Here is a 23,044-nt window from a genome sequence, read left to right as displayed (position 1 = left end):
GTTCTAAGATACTGGCTCCCAAATCCTGGTATTACATCTTCATATTTATGTCATGTCTAGAATGTCCCACAAAATTAATTTGAGAAACCAATTTTGTGGCGTAAAAATGGTTCTAAAATACAGTTACAATGATTTGGGAGATGTGGGAAATTCTGGCAGAAAGAAGTGGTCCTCTTGCTCCAAAGTCTTCAAATAACTGGTCAGAGAACACTCAATTTATGCTACCATGGTAACATTACACCTCAGCCTGGCCCTGAGTTCAGAGGCACAAATCAATCAATATTTTAAAACAGAAACTATCAAAATGATTTGTACCCCAACTTCTTCAAGTATATATATATTTTTTTTCAGAAACAAGTGGCATAGCAATTATTTACAGTATAAGAATAGCAAATGATTAGTAAATATTTCCTATACTGTGAACTCTTTACAATGTTTCTGATCTTCTTCTCACCTTTTATGCCAGACAAAGGGAAAAAACACAGAACTTATCACATCATACTTTCAAATAACTATACATTTGTATTTTTTGTTTTTACATCAATTTAAATCAGAGATGAGCCTTGATTCAGGGTCTGAATGGAATGGCAGACTCACTAATTAAACTGCTTTCATGAATGGCCTGATTCCAAAGACATCTTGTAGGAAAATAAACAGTGTCAGTTAAAACTCGAAATGAATAAGAACTCTAACACTCAAAGAAACAAACGGGATTTTGATGAGCACAGGGAAATGCTGAGTGCTGGTGTTATTGTTCTCTAGAAACCTTTTTGTGTTCTTTTAATATAAAAGAAGCTTCAAAGTTTGTCTTCTTTCTCAATATGAAAAAAATAAGTAGAGGTATTAGATGAACAAATATAAAAATGCTGGTTGTGATATAAAGAAAGGTTTTAAATGTTCCATTGTAAGAAATAAAAAATATACATGGTTTCTTTCAATTCCAAGGCCTTTCTTTTAAACATATGATCATTTCGGTATAGATTCAGTCCATCCAACAGGGCACCAATGTTCCCCAAATTATGAACTTTAGGTAATTTTTAAAATTTTAATCAATGAGACACTTCTTTAAGCAATAGAAAAATTGCTGCAAATATGTTTTGTGAATGAGTAAAATCTGGCTCATAGCTTGGTTTACGTCCAGATTTACTGCTCATTGAATATTATTTTCTTTCCACTGAATGAAGATAGGAAGGCAAAGCTATGCCATCTGTTGTCAAAATACATATGTGTGAATACACACACATATGTACAAGCACACATCTTGACGCATGAATCTACAGATATGTATTTACATTCTTTTGGGCAAAACACTGCTTCTAGGATCTAATTGTGTTTTTTAATAAGGAAAAACAGAAGAATAGGCAATATCCCACCCCAAAACATTTGAATGCTCATACAACTAAGTATACAGCGCATCAGTGTGTGCGAACATTATACTTATTGCAAAGTATCTGTTAGATTTAGATGCCATTATAAAATGTTCTCAATTCTATTTCCATAACCTAAAATGTAGGAATATAATACCAAATGTCCAATAAAAGAATTGAATATAAAAATATCAGCACAAAACTGTTTTTTCAATCCGTTTATTGTGTACGCAACCCAAACTTCAGTTTTAGTGCTGTTGTAATTTTATTACTAGATTCCAGACCCCTACAATTGATAAATTTTATACCATTTAAGGTATTTAATGAGATACTTAGAAATACTAAGAAAAAAAATCAGTATTCAAAGGGTTAATTTTTGTTTATAATAACAATAAATTATTTTATCATCTTCTTCAGTTCAAAATCCAGCTTTGAACACGAGGAAGGCTTTCAAATCAGGTTAATTAAATGATGGTCCTTTAACCAGTAGCAGTTTGATTACCAATTACTCGGAGGATCTCTTTGTGAATGCCTCCTTCTTGTGTGTTAATATTTGCATCTCCCACTTGACCATCTTCATAGCTAAAACAGAAAACACAGAAACATGAAAACATTTAAAAAGATGGCAGTGTGTATAACGGCGTCAACCAACATGCTGCTATCCGGTACCTAGAAAACAGCCTATGGGAATTGAGAGCAAAGAATGCAGCTATGTTTCTGTTGTATTTAATAATGTGTTGTCATGACTAAGCACAGAGTAACCTGCTATTCCATGCCATGCCTTGCTTTATTCTTTCCTTTCATTTTAATTTTGACTCATTCATCCCCACATAAAGTTCTGCCTGAGTTGCAAGAAGGGCCCCCGTGTCTTGGCAGTGCCAGCTTCTCCCAAAGATGTTGTTATGATGCCGAGGACAAAAAGATATGCCAGCTTTAGGATTATGTTCCTTTGGCCCTAAACCTCTTAACTCCTCTCCTATTTCACATTTATGTCTCTTCTGATTGGCGACACCTTCTTCACTTCTTACACTGCTTCTTAGCCATGTCCATCTTCTAGTTATTATCCAGCAATGTCTACTCTGCTATAATTAGTTCTGCACGTTTTTCTTATCACTGCTTGATTGCTTTGCTTGGTCTGACTTAGATCTGACCTTGGTCAGACCTTGGTCTGACTTTGATTATGAACATAACCTAGTCTTATGTAGATTGCTACTTCACAAAAGGATGCAAGCCTGCTAAGTTTAGCTTAGGAGCAAAAAGGAAGGCAGGGTATTAAAAGACAGCAATTGTCAAGTTTTACAGAAAAAATAATTACGTTTTAGAAAATTCACTTTATCAAATATATTTGGGCAATGAATTCCCAAAGAATGAGTTTCCAAACTTTCATGATAATATGCAGGCTGAAATAGGTGATGAATTAATTTTACTGCATAAAAATGGCTTCAAGACAGAAGCGTTAAGAGAAGTGGTAATTACTGCAAAATAGATAACCAAAAGCATAAGCAGTTTCTCAAAGAAGATTAATGCATGCCATTGTCTTTTCCTCACCATACTTAAATTCTCCTGAGATAGCTCAATGTAAGAAAATGAAATGGATGGCAGAGAGTGATGAGATAGCTCCTTACATAACCACCGCATAAACATCAAGTGATAATTCCATTTGTACCAAGTCTAAACTCCTGAACTCTATAATCTATGGCTATTGGTCAACTTCATTTTTTTTTTTTTCTGGTGGTACTGGGGAGGAACCCAGGGACTTTCTAACTCCAGGCTATACTCCCAGACCTATTTTATATGTTATTTGGAAACAGGGTCTCACTAAGTTGCTGAGAACCTCACTAAGTAGCTGAGGCTGGCTTTGAACCTGTGCTATCCTCCTGTCTCAGCCTCCCAAGCACGGGGATTACAAGCGTGCGCTACCATGCCCGGCAACTTGATTAATTTTTAACATACAAAGTTTGTTGTTTAAGAGACCCTCCAAACATCTCTCTCCCTTGATGTGCATATGAGTGTGTGTATGAATGTATATATATAAAAAATCTCATAGTAAAATATTACTGAAGGTAAAGAATAAGATAAAGAATGAAATAAGTAGTACATAGCCCCCAGGGGTCAATATTTTCTCTGGAGATCAAACAGCAAGTGCACTGTTAAGAACCAGAAAACAAGCTGGGCATGGTGTTATATGCCAGCAATCCCAGTAGCTGGGAGGCTGAAACAGGAGGATCACAGGTTTGAAACTAGTCTCAGCAATTTAGCAACTTAGAGCCAGATCTTGTATAAAAAACAAACAAACAACAACAACACCAGGGCCAGGGTACAGTTCACTGGTAAAATGCCTGAGTTCAATCCCCAGTAACAACACAAAAACAGAAGAACCAGAAAACATGTTAAATAAAACAATTTAGAGTTGTTAAAATTATCCACTGCTTTTTCCAGTTATGTGTAAGGTATATTTTACTGAGCAAGTAAAATGCCAGCTTAGTTTTGTACAGGTCCTGCTGGCCACTGGACCGAGGGTAAAAGCTAAGCCATCCACATCTCTAAACAGAAGGAGGAGAGGCAATCTGGCTTGAGGAGGCAACCTTAGGTTGATAATAGTGTTTTACCAAGAAAATCAAACTGGCTTCCTCTAGGGCTTAGTTTATGCAAAACAAGTGACCAACACAATAAGTGTCGAACATAGAAAAAGCCACGCTGAAAGGAAAGAGCAGCAAGTCTCAGAAATGTTTATTTCTTTTTGGCTTTCCAATGTCAAGTTATGGCCCATGTAACTAAAATTTTCAGCTTAGGTCTGCTTGATCTCTATCTCATTTTTAATACAGTTAACATACCTACCACATCCTATGTATCTGAGCACAATATTTATGAGTAAGATAAGCCCAACTTCACTGTTACCAAGTGTCTGCACTACCATCTCAAGTTTCTGCACTTTAAAGTTGACCCCAAATAAGATCTGTCTGCAAATCACGCTATCTTTCCTTTTTTGCCCAGATCTACTGTAGTTTCTCTTCTGCTCCTACTGTTCTACTGTTAAGCACTGAATAAAGTTGCGGGGCTCCTCAGTGATGAGTTTTAGAGACTTTCTCATTGCTTTATTTTTTTTGTGAAGCATTTCACCATTATCTCACAAGCCTCTGATTATCCTTTTTTTTTTTTTTTTTTTGGTTGTACCAGGGATTGAACCCAGAGGCATTCTACCTCTGAGCTACATCACCAGCCCTATTTTTTTTTTCAGATCTGGGGATGGAACCCAGGGGCATTTGGCCTCTGAGCGACACCCCCAGCCCTATTTTTTATTCTTTATTTTGAAACAGGGTCTCACTGAGTTACAAAGAGCCTCACTAAGTAGCTGAGGCTGTCCACGAACTGCAATCCTCCGGTCTCAGCCTCCCAAATGCTGGGATTACAAGCATGCGCCACCATGCCCGGCTCCCAGCCCTATTTTTTTATTCTTTATTTTGAAACAGGGCCTCACTGAGTTGCAAAGGGCCTCTCTAAGTATTAGCTGAGGCTGGCCACAAACCGCAATCGTCTTGTCTCAGTCTCCCAAGTACTGGGATTACAAGCGTACGCCACTACGTCTGGCTGATGACTAATTCTTAATCTTGCTCCCTCAGTTCTTGCGGTCTCATCCAAAATTAACTCTCACTCACAGACTAATGCCTAAAACTTCATCAACCCGGTCTTTCTCACTCTTGGCTCTTGCTTATGTCTAAATCCAACCATCACCAAGTTATCTTGCTTCCATTTTCTTAGTTTAAATTTCCAGTAACATCTTCTCTCCACCTGATGCTGGGATCTTTGTTTAGGGCTTCATTATCCTTCATCTAAATGAGTGTTTTTGAACCTGCAGGTTGTGTATAACTAGTGGGTTTCAACATTAATTTCAGCTATCTAAACTGCCACTTTAAATGATGTCAAAACAGAGAATATTGACTTCACTACAGAATACTAGTTATTTTTTCTACGACACAATATCAAAGACTTCTTTTTGTGGTGAGAAAAAGTGACCCAAACTATTATTATAACATTTTAACTGGTCTCTGTCTCTACACTTATCCTTTTAGCCTTTCCTAAAAGACCTATTGTCTATCCAGCTAAAGAGATAGAAAATGACCTCTCCCTCACAGAACAGAATCTACATCACTGGCAATATCCAGCCTTGCATAATACAAACACAAAATTCCTCTCCGCAAAATACTGCCATGTCCACCAACACTAAAGAAGCATTAGAAATGAATGAAGAAGGGACAAGACTCATGTCATTGGAATAAACTAGAATAACTTAGAGAACCCAGGGAGGAGAGTGAGCAGAGCAAAAGTGAGATCAGAGGAGAGTGAGAATTGGGTGAAGGCATCTATGACAGTGGCTGTGAATCAGAGGAAAAAATTGGCCAAAGGCTTTCAGGAAAAACAAATGGTAATTTATTTTGGGCAACTTATGTAGCTTAGCTATATAAGTCATTATTGGGGTTAGAGTGTTATTACAGTGAGGGCAAACATTAGACTGTTAAGGTAACAATAAAGTTCATTCATGTCCAGAGAGCAACAAAATTTTAGAACAAGTATGAGATCAGTAGGAAGATGATATACTTCTTCTATAAAACATAAAAAAGGGACAAAAGTATATTTTCAGGAGTATAAAAAGATTACTAAAAGTTTAATTAAAAAATAAAGCTGGTCGCCGGGCGTGGTGGCGCACGCTTGTAATCCCCGCGCTTGGGAGGCGGAGACAGGAGGATCGCGCAGGTTCGAAGCCAGCCGTGCTGGCGTAAGAGACCCTGTTTCAAAAATATAAAATAGGTCTGGGAGCGTAGCCCGGTGGTAGAAGGGCTTCCAGGAACCCCAGTACCACCAAAAATAAATAAAATAAAATAAAATAAAAAAAATAAAGCTGGGCATGGTGGTACACACTTGTAATTTAAATACTGAGGAGGATAAGACAGGAAGATTGAAAAGTCAAGGTTAGCACGCTGCAGCAACATGAGATCCTGCTTCACAATAAAAAATAAAGTTGTGCCGGGAGTATAGTTCAGAGGTGTGGAACCCCTGGGAACAATTCTTAGTGTGAAAGGAAGGAAGGAAGGAAGGAAGAGGGGGTTGGGGGATGAAAGGAAGGAAAAGGCAGAGAAAAGAAAAGACTTGCTTAAAATAAGTATTACAGAGTCAAGTGTTGTGGCACACACATGTAACCCTAGTACTTGGGAGGCTGTGATAGGAGGATCATAGGTTACTGGCCAGCCTCAGGAATTTAGCAAGGTCCTCAGCCACTTAGCAAGATCATGTCTCAAAATATAAAATAAACCCGAGTGTGGTGGCACATACTTGTAATCCCAGTACTTAGAAGGCCGAGACAGGAGAATCTCAGGTTCACGGCCAGCCTCGGCCACTTAGTGAGGCCCTCCTTAACTTAGTGAGACCCTATTTCAAAATAAAGAATAAAACTAAGGCTGGTGATATAGCTTGGAGGTAGAATGTCCCTGGGTTCCATTCCCAGTACCGGAAGAAAAAAATTAAATATATTATTTAATTATTATATAAATAAAATGGAAAGGATGAGGGGTGTAGCTTGGACAAAAAAAATGTCCCTAGGTTCAATCCCCAGTACCAAAAAAAGAGATAAGATGATAGATGGAATTTAGATTTCCAGAAATCTCTTAGGTATGTTAGGAAATTTCACGGTTAAAATTTTTTTTAAAGGCATCAACATTTATTTTCAAACATAAATTTGTCACTGTAAATCACAAATCCTGGTACTGTTTTTCCATCAGTAATAAAGAGCTTTATATGTGATCTGAAATGATACCCACTTGGGTTCAAAGTTTCCATAAGAAATCTACTGTTAAGGCATACTGTCTACTTCACAGTCCACATATAAGCTCATTATGTAACCAGTTGGCGCTTTCATTTAACCTAAGTAGTGGGGTATGGTGGTGCATGCTTCTAATCCCAGTCCTTGGGAGGCTGAGATCAGAACCACAAGTTCGCAGCCAGATTCAGTAACTTGGTGAGGACATCTGCAATTTAGTGAGATCTTGTTTCAAAATAAAAATAAAAGAGCTGAAAGTGTAGCTCTGAGGTAGAATGCCCCCTGGATTCCATGCCCAGTAGAAAAAGAAAAGTGTAAAGTGCTTCTATACAGGCCATAATATAAAATTCCCACACACAGGAAGAATTTGTACTTTACAAGAGGAAGAAAAAAGTTTACTCGATAGGGAAAAGCAGCCCAAAGCATACAAAGCTAGTGAGGAAAATGAAGAGGAAAGACAGATTGCATTTCTGAGTTGGAGGTCAGCAAAGCCATCACAAGAAAAGACCAAGTACGAGCTGAGCGTGGTGGCACACGCTTGTAATCCCAGTACTTGGGAAGCTGAGACAGGAGGATCATGCAGGTTCAAAGCTGGCCTCAGCTACTTAGTGGGGCTCTCAGCAACTTAGGAAGATCCTGTTTCCAAATAAAATATAAAATAAGGTCTGGGAGTGTAGCTCGAAGGTAGAAAGCCCCTGGGTTCCATCCCCAGTAACACACACACACACACACACAGACCATGTGTGAGTTTGCTTTGAAAGTCAGGTGCTGGGAATGTAGCCCAGTGGCAGAGCCCTTGCCTAACATGTGAACCCCTGGGTAAAGTCTTGAGCATGGCAAAGAAAAGAAAAAAGAAAAATAGGTAATAACTCTGGCCTCAGTGGTGAGAAGGATGGTCAGTTGGACTGACAGAGCAAAACACTGCAGTGGGAAAAAGAACTGCTAGTTCGTGTTAAGAAAGTGCTTGGGGAAAAAAAATCCACCATAGCTTAGACAGTAATTTCATTTGACAGGTGGTTTGTATAGGTGAGTGTAGAAGAATGGGCTCTATACTGCAAAATGCCACTTCTTATATTTAATAACTACCATGGCAATGAAGGCTCAAAGCATTGCTTTAGGAAAACAAGCAGGGTATAAAGAGTTTGATCTTGTAATTTATATACAAAGAAAAGTAGGCTCTACAGCAGAAGTAGTGGTAGTTAACTCTAAAATGGGATCCTGTGCATTGATTTTTCTCCCTTTTTTGCATGTCTTCAATTTCTAAATATTGAGTAGGCATCACTAGTGCAGTGGTAATATTTAATAAATGTGCCATTGGACAAAATGGATAAGCTGAGGGTGATTAAATCAGAAACAGGAAGAACAACACGTAACCTTTTGATGTACTCTGGGGGAGACAATGATAAATCCATGGAAATAAAAGTATTGATGAGAGAAAATCGTGCAAAGTTCAACCTGGGAACTGACGAATATAATGAGCAGTGAGAAAGACTCGGAAACTACAGCTCAGGTTCCCAGTCTTTTCACGTATGAAATGACTGCATAGATTGGGGAAGCTGCGGAGTTGCTTGGGGGATTTAAATAATGGTTTCCACTTTGTAGGGATTGATTTTAAGGTACTGGCAGGTTTGTAGAGAGGAAATAGTCATCAAGCAGTTAAAACGTAGGCATTTCATTCATTCCTTCCTATCTGCTAGGCACGGTGCTAGGCATCCAAAGATAATGGAGCTACAGTCTCACTGGCCACAGGAAGATCAAATAATAGAAATGAATACTTCAACAACAGAAACATGCCCAGGGCATTACACAGTTCACACAGCGTAGCTAACATCAGAGTCAAGTTTCTGAAAGCAGGAAAGACATGAGCTAGAAGGTGAAGCGTGGGAATGAGATGAGTGGGTATGAGGAGGAGTGGGAGAGGGAGTCCCAGCTTCTTAGAGAGTGTAGGAGCCGCAGTGTGAAAGTCCCAGCATATAGTTCAGAGCTCGAAGCCCGACATCCTCAGGTGAGACAATGTTGGGCCAGGAGGCTGGGGCTGCTGCTTCTTGATGTAAGGTCCATCAGTACAAAGAAGAACGAGGGGCCGAGAAATAGGCTGGTAAGTAAAGGGGCCTGGACTCCATCTAACGGAGTTAACAGCTGCTAAAGACTTTTAAGCAGGGTAGTGACGTGACGGGTTAAATCTTGGAAAGAGATCTGGGTTGAATACAGAGAAATTGGATTTACTACAAAGTGTCTGGATATCAGTAGTTCTGATGTCATACAGAAGTGCTTTCACTAAGCAATGACAAGATGCTCTGTCTTCTACCTATAATAAAGTTTTTTCCTCATGTTATATACAACAGAACTCCTGTAAATTCATGGTTAAAAATAAATTGTATTTTGCCAAGCGTGGTAGCACATGCCTATAAATCCCAGGAGGCTGAGAGAGGAGAATCACAGGCTAGAGGCCAGAACATGGTAACTTAGACTCTATTTTATCCAAAATAAAAAAAAAAAAGGGCTGGCGGCATGGTTTTGTGGTAGAATCCCCAGTTCATATCCCAGTTCTGGAAACACACACACACACACACACACACACACACACACACACACACCTCAAAAGTAAGAACCAAACTCTTATTTTACTTAATGGTCACTATACTGTTCTTATTTTTTTTTTCTTGCACCTGCCTATTTAGATATATTTTGAACTTGTCTAGACCCAATTAAAACCAACATAACCCACACTATGACTTTCATTTTTTACCTCTGCTTTTGTTAACTTATTAAAGATTTATTGGCAAGCAACCGTGCATCAGGTGCTGTGCTAGGCACTGCAGGCAACACAGGAGAGAAAGAGACACAGAAAGGAATCTTCGCTTCAGGAATTTATGGCTTTGTGGAGGAATAAACTGAATTTAAATGGATGTTCTGTCCTAAGCCACGGGAGCACCAAGAAGGATTATGCTTTTGACCAGGAGTTTTGTGAAAGAAGAGGCAGCTGAACTATATCTAAAAAGGTAAAATACATTTTTTTTTAAGTGTTACTGGGGATGGAACCCTTCTACCTCCGGGCTACACTCCCAGACCTATTTTATTATTTATCTGGAAACAGGGTCTCTTAAGCCAGTGAGGCTGACTTTGAACCTGCGCGATCCTCCTGTCTCCGCCTCCCAAGCGTGGGGATTACAAGCGTGCGCCACCACGCCCGGCGGTAAAATAGATTTTAAAGAGGAATTCCTAAAATTTATTTAGTACTGAGATCTGCTTGATCTTAAGACCTGAAAATGCTCAGTCCTACTTTCCTAAGATAAACTGAGAAATAGGAGGGGATAAACACCCTCAACTTATTCAACAGTCAAAATATGGAAGCAACTCATTGGTGGGTCCACCAGCCCTAGTATCAAGGAAACAGTAAAGTATTGAAGTTGTAGGCTGCCACGTCAAATATGCGATCCACCTGGTTCTGAACCCCTTCTTGGTTGGCAGGCAGCTGAGGGACGGACAGCCCATGGCCACCGATTATCAACTGCCAAGTTGTCGATTACTTTATCTCAAGTTTTGTTGTTTTAACCTAATTATGGTAAATAACAATAGTAAGTTTCCATCTCTAGACCCTTCATCCATGGTGAAAAAACATTTTTGTTGTTATTTCAACAAAATGTTCTGTTGTACCATGACAGGTACATTTAGTTTTCACAGTCCTGGAGCTAAAGCCCATCTTCTGTTCCACTGGAAAACAGCTCTGCCATTTGTACCCATGGACCTTACTGTCCTTGGACACATTTCCCAATATTATGGATGGGCTCAAACTTTGCTAACAATTTCTAGATGTTAGCTATTAGCTGGAACCTTGTCTGCTCATAACATTTGAATTACTACATTTTGCCGGGAACATTTATATTTAATTAAATTTACTCACTTTGGAATTTACCAATGAGATTTTTTTTTCAAATTTCTCATTCTCTAATTTTTTTCCTGAGATATTCCTTTACATCTTATTTTCAATTTCTATTGATATGGCATTTTATTCCCCCAAACTTTTCCCTTAGGTTTTTTTTTCTTTCCTCATTCTGTGTTGCATAATTATTGTAAAGAATGTGATTAGGATAGTAAATGACTGTTTAATTACTTTCAGAGCTTTGGGAAATCAGGGTAGCATTGAAGTTATTATAGTATTTAATATTTTCACCTATTATAGATTTAAAAGAAAACCATATTAACTTACATGCTAGTCATCAGGCAAATCTTCAAACATCAGGGATAGGGTAATATTAAATAAATACAAATTTAAAATGAGTAGAAATTGAGTTTCTGCTTGATAACTCACTTTGTTCTCATCGATTTATTCTTTTCCTAGCTGTTACTACTTATATGGGAGGCATACCACAATAACTCTGTGATCACACCTTTTATAAAAAAAAGAAACTGAGAGTTGTAATTAGAATATACATTAATTCGTGAATGGATTCTCCCTTTGATGGGTTTTCCTTAATAGTCTCTTCTCTTCTAAGGGTGCAGAGAAACTTCTAATGGTGAAACAATCTTAAAATAATTTTTTCCTCCATTCTCTTTGGAAAGTATCTGAATGTGTGCACAAAGTGTTGTCTCTATTCTTCATCTGGTATTTCTTTACTTTTTTTTTTTAATGATCAGAGAAATACTTTTCTCACCTTTTCATGTGTGTCCCCACAGATAAGTTTTATGTGCAATTCATGGAAAACTTCAACAATGACACTGCTTACTTGTACACATAAGGTTGTTTATTTTGTGCAATAAATCTGAATTTTTGCACAATGATAAAGGAACAGGTTAGATGAAAGTACCCCGGGGTTACTTTTCTGACAAAATTTTCTGGTCACACAATAAAATAATTTTATGATTATGGGTTTTCGTTTCAGAAGGTCAATCTTCTATCAGAGAAAAAGAACTAAGATAGCCAAGAAAGAAGAGGGAAAATACATTTAATGAGCCTTTATAGTAGAGAACTGTACTGCGGTTAAGTTAATCCACATAATAACCTTAAAAGTTAGTGTTTGCAAATAGCCTCCCTAGGAGCTTTCTTGTCTCCTTGGCCCCCTTTCTGCCTATATTTGGTCCCAAGAAGCTTAGTGCATGGACTCCAACCTTGCATTCCACTGTCCTTCAGCTATAGTAGGTTTTGCCTATGGGGATTACTAATAGGTCTGCTTTTTCTTGTTATCCTTTTGGACATGGAGATGCATGATCCTAGGCTATTAGATATGTTACTATACCAGCCTTATGTTTCTGCATAAAACTACACTTCTATTTGTTCTTGGGCCTGATATCTAAGTACGTATGTTATTCTTATTTTACTGATCAATCTTTGAGAGGTTATATGACTCGATGAATGTCACCTTCACTAATTTGTGCTGAGCTCAGATCTAAACTGCCTGATCCAAAGCAGGATTCTTCCACTGTACACACTGCTGCCTCACCACCGAAAGAAAATACAGTCAGTAAATATGTATCACAAGTTAAGTTAAAAGTTTTCATGGCATCCAAAGGAAACTGAGGCAGTTCAGAAAAGCTTCATTGGAAACAATCTGTCAGCAAGTTAATGCATCAAATGCTGAAGGCACAGGACACTATGGACATACAATACATGGAAACTATCTTGATTCCTCACTTTGGCTTGGCCTAAAGACCAGCCAGATACTAGGCACAGTGGCCCACACCTATAATCCCAGTGCTAGGACACTAAGATAGGAGGATTGCCAGCTTGAGGCCAGCCTCGGCAACATCATGAGGCCCTCTACAACTAAGTGAGACTGTTTCAAAAATTTAAAAAATAAAAAAAATTAATCTGGGAGTATAACTCAGAGGTAAAATGTCCCTGGGTTCATTCAATTCCCAGTAACTAAGACACACACACACACACACACACACACAAACACACACACACACACACACACACACACACACACACACGAGCGCACGTGCCAGATTTTTTAAGCTTTTTTTTCAAAATTATCATCATAATGATATTTGTTCACATTTAAATTTGTTTACATAATCAATTTGATCACATTCGATCACTACTACCTCATCTGTGAAAGCAGTGACACAAACTTCACAAACATTTGCACTTACACAAAAAAGAACCGTGTGCAGACATGATCCGTGTTTGGGACAACCCATATTTCTCCATGTTTGTGCAGGTCAGGTGAGGTGATCACTGTAAGTGAAAGATAAAATCAAGGAATTGTTTTATTCTAAAGGAATCCTAGTCCATCTCATGTTACTATATGCCTTCTCTTTGAAATAGAAAAGCAAAAATACATACACAAACAGATGTGAAGAGGGTTTAACTTTGCTAGTCATCAAGAAATGTAAACAAAAACAATGACAGGTCATTTAACAACTTTACCACTTGAATGATCACTGGCATAACAAAAAGCAAATCATACAAATATGATAAAAAACAAATAGGTCCTGACTTTGGAACTCTGTAGACTGCAACTTAAGTGTCCTATAGAACTCTTAAGTGTTGAAAACTTAAAACATGGTTGACAACGGCTACTGAAACTACTAACACAAGAAGAAAAAAAATGAATATTTAACCAAAGCCAATTCTTCAAACAGAAAAAAATGTATATGATCTTGTAAATTACCTATCAATGTTTCTGTCCTAAGTTCAGAATTAAAAGTATAATTTCAATGTAGGAGCAAAAGACCTATTTGCCTATTTTCTCAATGTTTGGCTCTATTTTCAAGATTTTCATTGAATCATACTTTCAAATAACAACTTAGAGAGGAAGGCAGAAAATGAACAAAAGAGATAAGCATGACTTGATCAGAAAGATATAATACTGTTTTGAAATATTTGCCAGGAATACAGCAATGTCTGAATTCTTGCCAATTCTGCAATTTGGTTTTAACCTTTATGATCTTTATTCTACTCGTTTTCTCTTTGCCCTTCCTTTGAGATGGTCATAAGGAATGATGCTTTCCCTCCTCTATCATATGCTCTCTGTAAATGTCTTGGGTCTCTTAAATATAGATAAGATAGAGAACCAATACCAAGAAACTTACCTTCACATAAGGCTATGCATTTTAAGTTACGGCTTTGCAGGAACTGAGATTGCTGTCCTTTTTTCTGTGACTAAATTCCAAAACAATTGAAAAATTAGAGCAAAAAATGGGGCAGTCACTCTAATGAAAAAATTATTCATATTTAAATAATAGTAAATTGGCTTGGAGGGGGGAGACTCTCTAGATTAGTATCAATATGTTGTATTTTCTTTTTTTTGTGTGTGGTAATAGAGATGAAATCCAGGGGCATTCTCTCTAGCTACACCCCCACCCAATTTTTTTTTTATTCTTTATACTGAAACAGGGTCTCACTGAGTTGCAAAGGGCCTCACTAAGTAGCTCAGGCTGTCCATGAACCGCGATCCTCCTGCCTCAGCCTCCTAAATGCTGGGATTACAAGTGTGCACCACCATGACCAGCTTGTTTGTATTTTCTTATATCCAGCTATTTTTGTTGTATCCTTTAATTCCTGTACATATCATTATTAAATTACTCAAAAGATAAATAAACTAAAACAATGATAACTTAGTGTAGTAATTTTGAAACATATAATTAGAATTCAAATTTATTTTTATTGGATGCCATGCATGTTGATTCAAGGTAAACAACATTAAATTTGCATGATGTTTTCAAATATTAAAAGAAATTATTTTAGATTATCTGTCTAATAACAACTCATTTTTATATTATCATTTACTAAGCCACAGAGGGTCAAAAGCCAGGATGTTTTTGCTTTTTCTTTCAGATATTAGATTAGCTATAGGTCGTTGTTGTTTTAAAACTTAAAATCACAAGCTGAGCATCATGGCACATGCTCGTAATCCCAGTACTTGGAAGGCTTACACAGAAGGATCACAGGTTCATGACCAGCCTCAGCTACTTAGTGAAGCCCTCCAAGATTTAGTAAGACCCTATTTCAAAATAAAGAATAAAGGAGCCGGGCGTGGTGGTGCACACTTGTAATCCCAGCATTCAGGAGGCTGAGACTGGAGGATTGCAGTTTGCAGATAGCCTCAGTTACTTAATGAGACCCCGTTTCAAAATAAAGAGTAATAAAATAGGGTAGGGGATGTAGCTAGGAGGTAAAATGCCCTTGGCTTCCATCTCCAGATGCACAAAAATAAACAAATAAAAATAAACAAATAAAAATAAATAAATAAATAAAACCCACTAAGGCTAGGAGTGTAGTTCAGAGGTAGAATGCCCCTGGGTTCCATCCCCAGTACTGCCAAAACAAACAAACAAACAAAAAATCTTAAAAGTCACAGTATTCATGATGTAACACAGATTTAAAATTTTCCCAGCTTATACCTGTTTTCTCTGAAACATGAGACTTGATTTTATTCTCTTCTCTGCCTGGAATGCTGTGTTTTCCAAAGAACTGCATGGCCTGGATACTCCTCACCTATAAGTCTGTCACCTTCTTGGAACATCCTCCACTGACCGTCCCATTTAGCAGTATCTCTAGTTCCCTCTTCTACACCGTAGCATTAAGTATCTCTGCTTCTTGACTTTTTTTTCCCTTTTAATACCATCTATGTTTTTTTTTTTTTTAATATCCCCTCTGTAGAATACAGGATCAAAGAGGTTTGGAATATCTGCCTGTTTTTTGGTTATCACTATCTCCTATGGCCCAAGAAAGCCTCTACAGGGGAGATCAATAAATAGTTGCTAAATAATGTTTATATATAGGCAATCTACTTATTACATTGTGGGGTGAGTTTTATGAGTAATGCCCACATAAGTTAATTTTTGCAGACTTAATAAGCCTGAGTATTCATTTAAATCCTGCTGGCTAACGAGGCCACAGTTCGCGAATCACATGCAGTCACTGGAGTTGCCACAGCACCTGGGATGCATTGCTGCTTTTACTGCTTGAAGCTGGCTCGTCCTTGGCTGACACCTTCTGCTTCTTATTCATCCCTGAAAACATCAGCAAAGCAATAATTTAGGAGCAATGTTGTGTGATGTGGCTCAAAGTACAAAGTATGCCACAAAGCTTTTCCCTGGGCAAAGGTCTGATCACATCAGGCCAGAGATGGTCACCCGGGAGCCCCAAGGGCTGTGCCCCAGAACTGGGGCTGGATAGCCAGTGGGACTGAGAGGTCCTTAAAGAGTTTAGTTTGGAAACAGGAATCTCCTGTTCGTTTTCTTATTAAAAAAAAAAAAAAAAGCAGGAACAGAAAATGAAAGAATGAATATAATTAGAAAATCCTTAAGACCTAGTTTTAAAGGCTGAGGTAACTTTCATTCTTATCTGGTTAGCAGAAGAAGATAAAGAGTGGGAAATATGAGCAACATTGGAAAACTACATATTCACACTGCAGCTTTGTGAAGGGTTGGGAGCACTGTTAGTCATCCGCTTTGAGGTCACCTCGGTCTGGCTTTGGGAAGAGCACACACTGCCCACACAAGTGAAAACTGTTGGCACACAGAAAAGTTTCCAAGGACCAAATGGGACTGATAACTAGGGACCCTTCATGATAAGCAAAGGTCCTGATTGGTTTTCTTGTTTACCCGTTCCTTCCCTGATTCATCTGTGACTACCTTGGTGTTATTCTCTGACTCACCCCATGATTGCTCTACTATTTCCTGTGATTAATAATTTCTTATAATGTTTTGGTTATAACCCTCAATAAAAAATAAGATGTTAGTGGAAGTACAGCAGGAATAGATATCTCTCCCTCCTCCTTAGCCTCCCCGGCTCCCATATTGACTCCGTTGTCATTCATGTGAGAGACTACTTTTCATCAATCAATCAACATCAGTGCCATCCACTGGAGTAAAGTATTGATATATGTGTGATTCAGTGTAGAATCTCCCATTTCTCCTGATTAAAAACAAGGCTTTTTGTATTTATTTATTTATTTATTTATGTATTTATTTCTCTGACAGTCCCAAGTCTTAATCTACTAATGCCATGATTTCTTATTATAATAATTGTTTTAGAAAAACAGAACCAATATATATATATATTCTAAAACAGATATATATATATATATATATATATCTGTTTTAGAATAGGTAGATTTATGTCTAGACTTAATTAGAAAAAAACCCATCTACTTTCATACCGGACATTTAAGATATATGTTGGCTTTTCTTGCTAATGTTTTAACAACTGGTTTAATGAGAAGGAAAAAGCCTATTTATCAGTTTGCAAATATATTTATTTATCCAACCCTTCCAAATCTGGCTCCGTCCAAAACATGCAAAGATGATGGGCTCAGGCCTAGCATTTCAGACATGAGAGTCTGAGGGAAAGCAGCTGCTATTACATGCAGGGGCTCTGTCACTCTCAAACCCCTACTGTTTCAGCCCTCAAAGCTAACTACAGAAGCTACTTCATCTTACAGTATGATTCTTACTTTGTGTGTGTACATCTGGTTCTAGAGATTGCACCTAGGGCCTCACACATGCTAGGCAAGTGTTTTTTGTTTGTTTGTTTTGGTTTGGGTTATTTTTTTTTGTGTGTGTGTGTGTGTGTGTGTCCTGGGGATGGAACCCTTTTACCTCTGGGATGCACTCCCAGACCTATTTTACATTTTATTTGGCAACAGGGTCTCTTAAGCCAGCGAGGCTGACTTTGAACCTGCGCTATCCTCCTGTCTCCTCGTCCCAAGCACGGGGATTACAAGCGCGCGCCACCACGCCTGGCAGGCAAGTGTTTTACCGTTCAGCTATACCCCCAAACATTTTTCATCAGATCACATACCCTTCAAAAAATTGAAAAAAGGTATGAACTCTCTAAGACAAATGCACACATACACAGACAAAATTTTACATTTATTACCACAGTTGGTACCTTCTTTCAATCCTTCCCATGAACCCATCTAAGGAAAATATACACTAGTATAAAAAACAATAAGGTCACAATATTGGATCATTTCTTGTGTTTCTTATTATCTATGCTGAGGATACATTTCTTTAATTATTTTAGCTTTTAGTTTTGTACTGTGTTCGTAAAAATAAGAGTCTGATTTTAATTGTGCTTTCCTTTAAACTTCTTTATTTCCTATCTCTAGTAACGTACATTTGTGTGGCGTTCCCCCCCCCAGGTTGTTTTGGCATATTGTATTTCAAAGATCGCTCTGCTCTATTGCGACTTGCTACTCTTCCACCTAAAGGCCATGTCCAATGGCACAAATCTTGAGTACCAAAGGCTGGTGACTACTTTAACAATGTAACTGAAACTAGGTCAAAAAAGGCTAAGTTCTACCTGATGCTATGAGGACACCTAGAAAACTGAGGTCAGAAACCCCACTGCCCTGGGTCATGGCACTAGACAGGTCACATGCAGCAGCTTGAGGTGTCAGGCTCAGCTCATTCCTGACAAGACACCTGGCCCGTGAGTGAGGCTATTGTGCCTGGTAGCACAGTCTACCCACCAACTCAGTACCACTCAGTGGATAACCCTAGGTCCAATTCCTGACCTATTGAATCTATGAACACAGTAAACTTGTTGTTTCAGTCCAAACATAGGGTAGTTTGCTACAGAGCAGTAGTTACTTGAATAATTATCTGTACATATGCACCGTCTTAATTTTTTATGGCATAGTTTTCCCTTTTTGTTTACCGTGTAACATTTATTGTTTTGAAATTTTTTCCATCAGCATTGTCATGCATTTTTATCATTGTTGTTCTCTTAATATTTATAATTAAAAATCTAGTTTTCAGTAGTCTAGTTCAACTCTTCCAACAGTTAGAAACAACTTGACTATGGTTGAAAGAGCATAAATCTTGGTAAATAAGACAGGCAGGCCTAGTTAATGCTTACCTAGTTTTTAGAATTATCAAAGTAGCCTTTCCTATAACACAGGAATATTAAGACTTACCATTTCAAGCACGATATGAACATCTCCTGAAACTGTACAATGTGATGTCATAAAACACACACACACACACACACACACACACACACACACACACACATACACACACAGAAACCAAAACCAAAACCAACTACCTGTGCAGGTATTAGAGTGGGAGAGCATTATTTAGAAGGGTGAAGAAAAATACATCAAACACTGAGGTGGTAGGAAAAGACAGAAATTTTCATATGTTACTTCAAAAATCCTATGTAATTTGAGACTCTTTCCAAATGAGCATAATCACTTTGTACTTAAATTAAAAAAATTCCAAGGAAGCAATCTTCACAAATTCTACCACACAAAGATGATCCATGCTAACCATCTGGTAACCAATCTTTCCACATTTTTAATTTACCAGGCAAAAATCAAAGTCTTCCCCATTATTTCATCAAAATATTAGCAAGAAGCTGTTATCTAAGCTTTGTTTCTGCTTCTACCTCTTGTCAAATGAATTTAATACAAATACATCTAATAAATGTCAATTGACAGTCATGCTTAATATATAAAACAAGAAGTATGAACTTAATATAATTCAGAGTTACAAACGAAATGCAGGATTACCTGAGTAACCAAATGATATACTTGACATTGGACTAAGATAGATTCCACTGCCATACATTGCACCGTGGAGCTAAAATAAGAAGACATGGGGTGGGAGGGAGAGGTCAGTACGGTCAGTAGTTTAAATGTTATATTTCATAAAAAAGGTAATCAGTTTCATGTTAAAACATTAACTCTTAGAAAAATGAACACTGTTCCTATTCCAAGGCCTAACTGGAAACTAGTGCTAATATGCTTGTACTTCAGAGTGGGCTGGTAAATGAAAAATGATAGCCAGAGGACAGAGAGCCTTGATCAAGGGCGTCCACTCCACCAGTGACAAAGGGTCACTTGTTATAAAGTACTCGAGTTGGCTTCCATTTTAATGAATCTAGAAGTCTAAAAACTAAGCCATCTATAAAATACACAGGAAGGCACTTGCATGCTGGTATCTAAACAAAATGACTACTCGGTTGTCATTCTATAAGACAAGCTGTCATCCTACTCTTACCTTCCTCAAAAATTTTCAAGTTATAAGTTTCATTAACTGAACCTCCTCAACTGGTTGAAAGAATAATTAGACTCAGAACAGTTAATTCTCTCTTATTATCTGTTCCAGGGCCCTTATACCCTCCATGTATGTACTGAATACTAATTCATTAAATATGCATTTTTATGTCCATTTATGTTTAACTGCATTGCCTCAAATGTTGTTGTACTGAGACATCCCGCTCAGGTGACTGGGTTGAATGTCTCATTTCCTCGTGTTCATATGTCGAAAGATAAAAAAATTCAGCTGTATTGAGACTGAGGTAACTGTGCAAGAGGACGGACATAAAGGATGAAGAAGAGGACACACAGCCTCCTTGCCTGCAACAGCCTGCTAATACTAGGCACTGTCCCGGAGGCTGAAATGCAGTATTAGCTCCATGGTTTCTGATCTCCACTTGGCCTCTTTCTACACTTTCTTCTCTAAAAGGATTCACACTGAGGCATAGTACTCAAAGAAAATATTCTGGTCTAACAGAATGTTGGTATAGTTCTACTCTCTGATGAGAATTTTTTTTTCTACTTATGTTTAAAGTGTGACTTGTACTGTTTTCTCACAGGGAACTCATTCTTCTTTTCATTGGGTATGGATAAATTTTGTTTTAAGATTTTTTGGGAAAATGCATCTAGGCTCAGTAGAAATCCCATACAATGTTTTAAAGCTCATATGTTCTCCATTTTCCAGGTTAAAAAAAAAAAAAAAACACCAAAAACAGGATTCCTTAGCAAACCTCAGTACTGAAGAATAATGGGATCTTATTAAGGCATCTAGAAACTTTACCTGCAGCCGTGTATTCGAAGCAACAACCAGCCCATTCCTCAGGATGGAGTGCCAGTTTTCAATGTGTGAGCCACTAAAGAAAAAAAGAAAACCAGAAAATCAATGTTTTTTTTTTTTAAGTGGTCAGAGTATAATAACTCATGATGCTTCTGAAAGTTCTATGTTTGCAAGTCCAGTAATACATAGTTGACTATTTCACATTAATAGCCAACTACTGAAAGACACTCTCTTCTTCTCCACACGTTTCTGGAAGACTGGGTGAATCAACCCCCATGAACAGTCAGTCATACTCACTGAAATGCGAAGGTGCTTCCAAAGAGTTTTTTAGCAGCTCTAAAATTGGATTCTTTGGCTGGTGGACTGCTGAGAAGCAGGAATTGATGGGGAGTATGCATAAACTTCAGTTGCTGTCATTTAAAATAGCAATAAATGAAAGCGAGTCAAATTTAACATGTAATGAGGCTGATAACATTCCAATTTTTAATGATTTAAGAGTTACCCAGTTTCAAAATGTATTAATTTTATATTAAATACATTAAAAGGCTAATTCATAAAATGCCTTTAAAAACTGCTTAAGTGATAAATCTCACTAAATTGTTGATACAAGTGATAATTCTTTAGGTTAATGGGAAAAGAATAGCAAACAGATAAATCAAAGTCATTTTATATTTAGATCTCAAACACGTATTATGGCAATTTTGTATAAGAAAATCTGCATTCATAGTTATATTTCTTTTAAGACTTTATTATTGAATTCATCTAGGGTACACTTTTCAACTGAAGAAGTATTCTGGAGTTTCCTAAGGAGAAAGAAGTAAATTCAACTTTTTAAAACTGCAAAAATTAGGCTTTATTGTCATGTATTTATAAGACTAAAAACTGCCTACATTCAAATGTAAAGAAAAACAAGCTTTGGATTAATTACTTAACAAAAAATTTCTAGTTGTTTTCCTTGCACCCAGGACTATACTTATGCAGGGATAGAAGACAGAGGAATCTCACAGTTGGAGATTTATAGACAGAGAAACAGATGTTTTAGATTCTATTCTCAGGTGCTGATCAAAACTGAAACCAGGGTCCATTTGCAGTTTTAAGAACCACTGTTTTTTAAACGTACTGGGCTGATAATTAAGTTACCTGGAGATGGCATCTTTTAAGGTGTGGGAAGGTAGAATGTGCCAACATGAAATTGACAATGATTAAAGAACACACTAACTTTCCTCTGATCAATCTCCAGATAATCCTTTTCTATCACTTGTAGAATGACTACATTATCTCATATTGATGTTTATATTGATTTAAAAGGTCAAGGCAGAAGGCTGGATTCAAATTAGGTCTTCTAAAAAGGTTTGGAGCTAGTGTATACATGGCAATTTCAAACTGAAGAATTAAAGTCAACCTGGGTCTATCTCCACTTGTGGAGGGGCCGCCTACAAACCATAGGGCTCATGATCCCCCAGTGAAGTACTCTAACCCAGCTCTGTGTGCAAATGGGAAGAAACAACTTACCCTGTTAACTGGCAGTTTCACAATATGTGACCTATTACTTGAAATAACCCTGAAATTAAAATGATCAGTCAGTCACAAATATATGTCAAATACTTAAAGATTTTCTTCTAGGTTGGCCGGTGGTTAAAACTAATCATTGCTGCGCCATAAACTAGTATGGTAATAATTTCATTTAATTATATAATTTAGGTTTGCTTTCTACAGCAATTTAAAGAGCACACGTAACAACTACAACAACAAAAAAGGTATTTCAACCTGAGAGAACACACCGGGAAGTAGTTCCTTAAAACATACGAAAATAAAGTTTTTAAAGAAGTACAACTTCAAACATCAGCAAAAATGAACATGGCTAGATATGCAGCACTTCAAATGGGGAGGAAGGAAGGGAAGCCGGGTGGCATGCAGGGAGTAATGCTCAAGCAATCTGTGCATGTACGGTATACATCTAACTCTTGACTCTTCCTATACTAAATAATAAGAGTATAAGCCGGGCGTGGTGGCGCACGCTTGTAATCCCCGCGCTTGGGAGGCGGAGACAGGAGGATCGCGCAGGTTCGAAGCCAGCCGTGCTGGCGTA

At 37.7% G+C, this 23,044-nt stretch overlaps 1 protein-coding gene across 4 annotated transcripts in view; it reads right to left on the bottom strand.

Moving 5' to 3' along the window:
- Positions 1 to 1,846: 1,846 nt before the first annotated feature.
- PARP8 (poly(ADP-ribose) polymerase family member 8) overlaps positions 1,847 to 23,044 on the bottom strand; it is a gene marked incomplete at both ends in the record, with an annotated part of 200,498 nt that continues 179,300 nt past the window's right edge. For all 4 annotated transcript variants that reach the window (XM_080700491.1, XM_080700492.1, XM_080700489.1 and 1 more), the window contains 8 exons: positions 1,847 to 1,949; positions 13,276 to 13,360; positions 14,218 to 14,287; positions 16,067 to 16,140; positions 19,650 to 19,719; positions 20,959 to 21,031; positions 21,253 to 21,365; positions 22,468 to 22,516. In XM_080700491.1, coding sequence (XP_080556617.1) covers positions 1,847 to 1,949; positions 13,276 to 13,360; positions 14,218 to 14,287; positions 16,067 to 16,140; positions 19,650 to 19,719; positions 20,959 to 21,031; positions 21,253 to 21,365; positions 22,468 to 22,516 — 637 coding nt within the window. The remainder of the gene's footprint in view (positions 1,950 to 13,275; positions 13,361 to 14,217; positions 14,288 to 16,066; positions 16,141 to 19,649; positions 19,720 to 20,958; positions 21,032 to 21,252; positions 21,366 to 22,467; positions 22,517 to 23,044) is intronic.

This window comes from Muscardinus avellanarius, assembly GCF_963383645.1.
Source record: "Muscardinus avellanarius genome assembly, chromosome: 1".
Classification (NCBI taxonomy): Eukaryota; Metazoa; Chordata; class Mammalia; order Rodentia; family Gliridae; genus Muscardinus; species Muscardinus avellanarius.
Note: the sequence above shows the minus strand (reverse complement) of the source record. Positions and strands in the feature narration are given on the sequence as shown.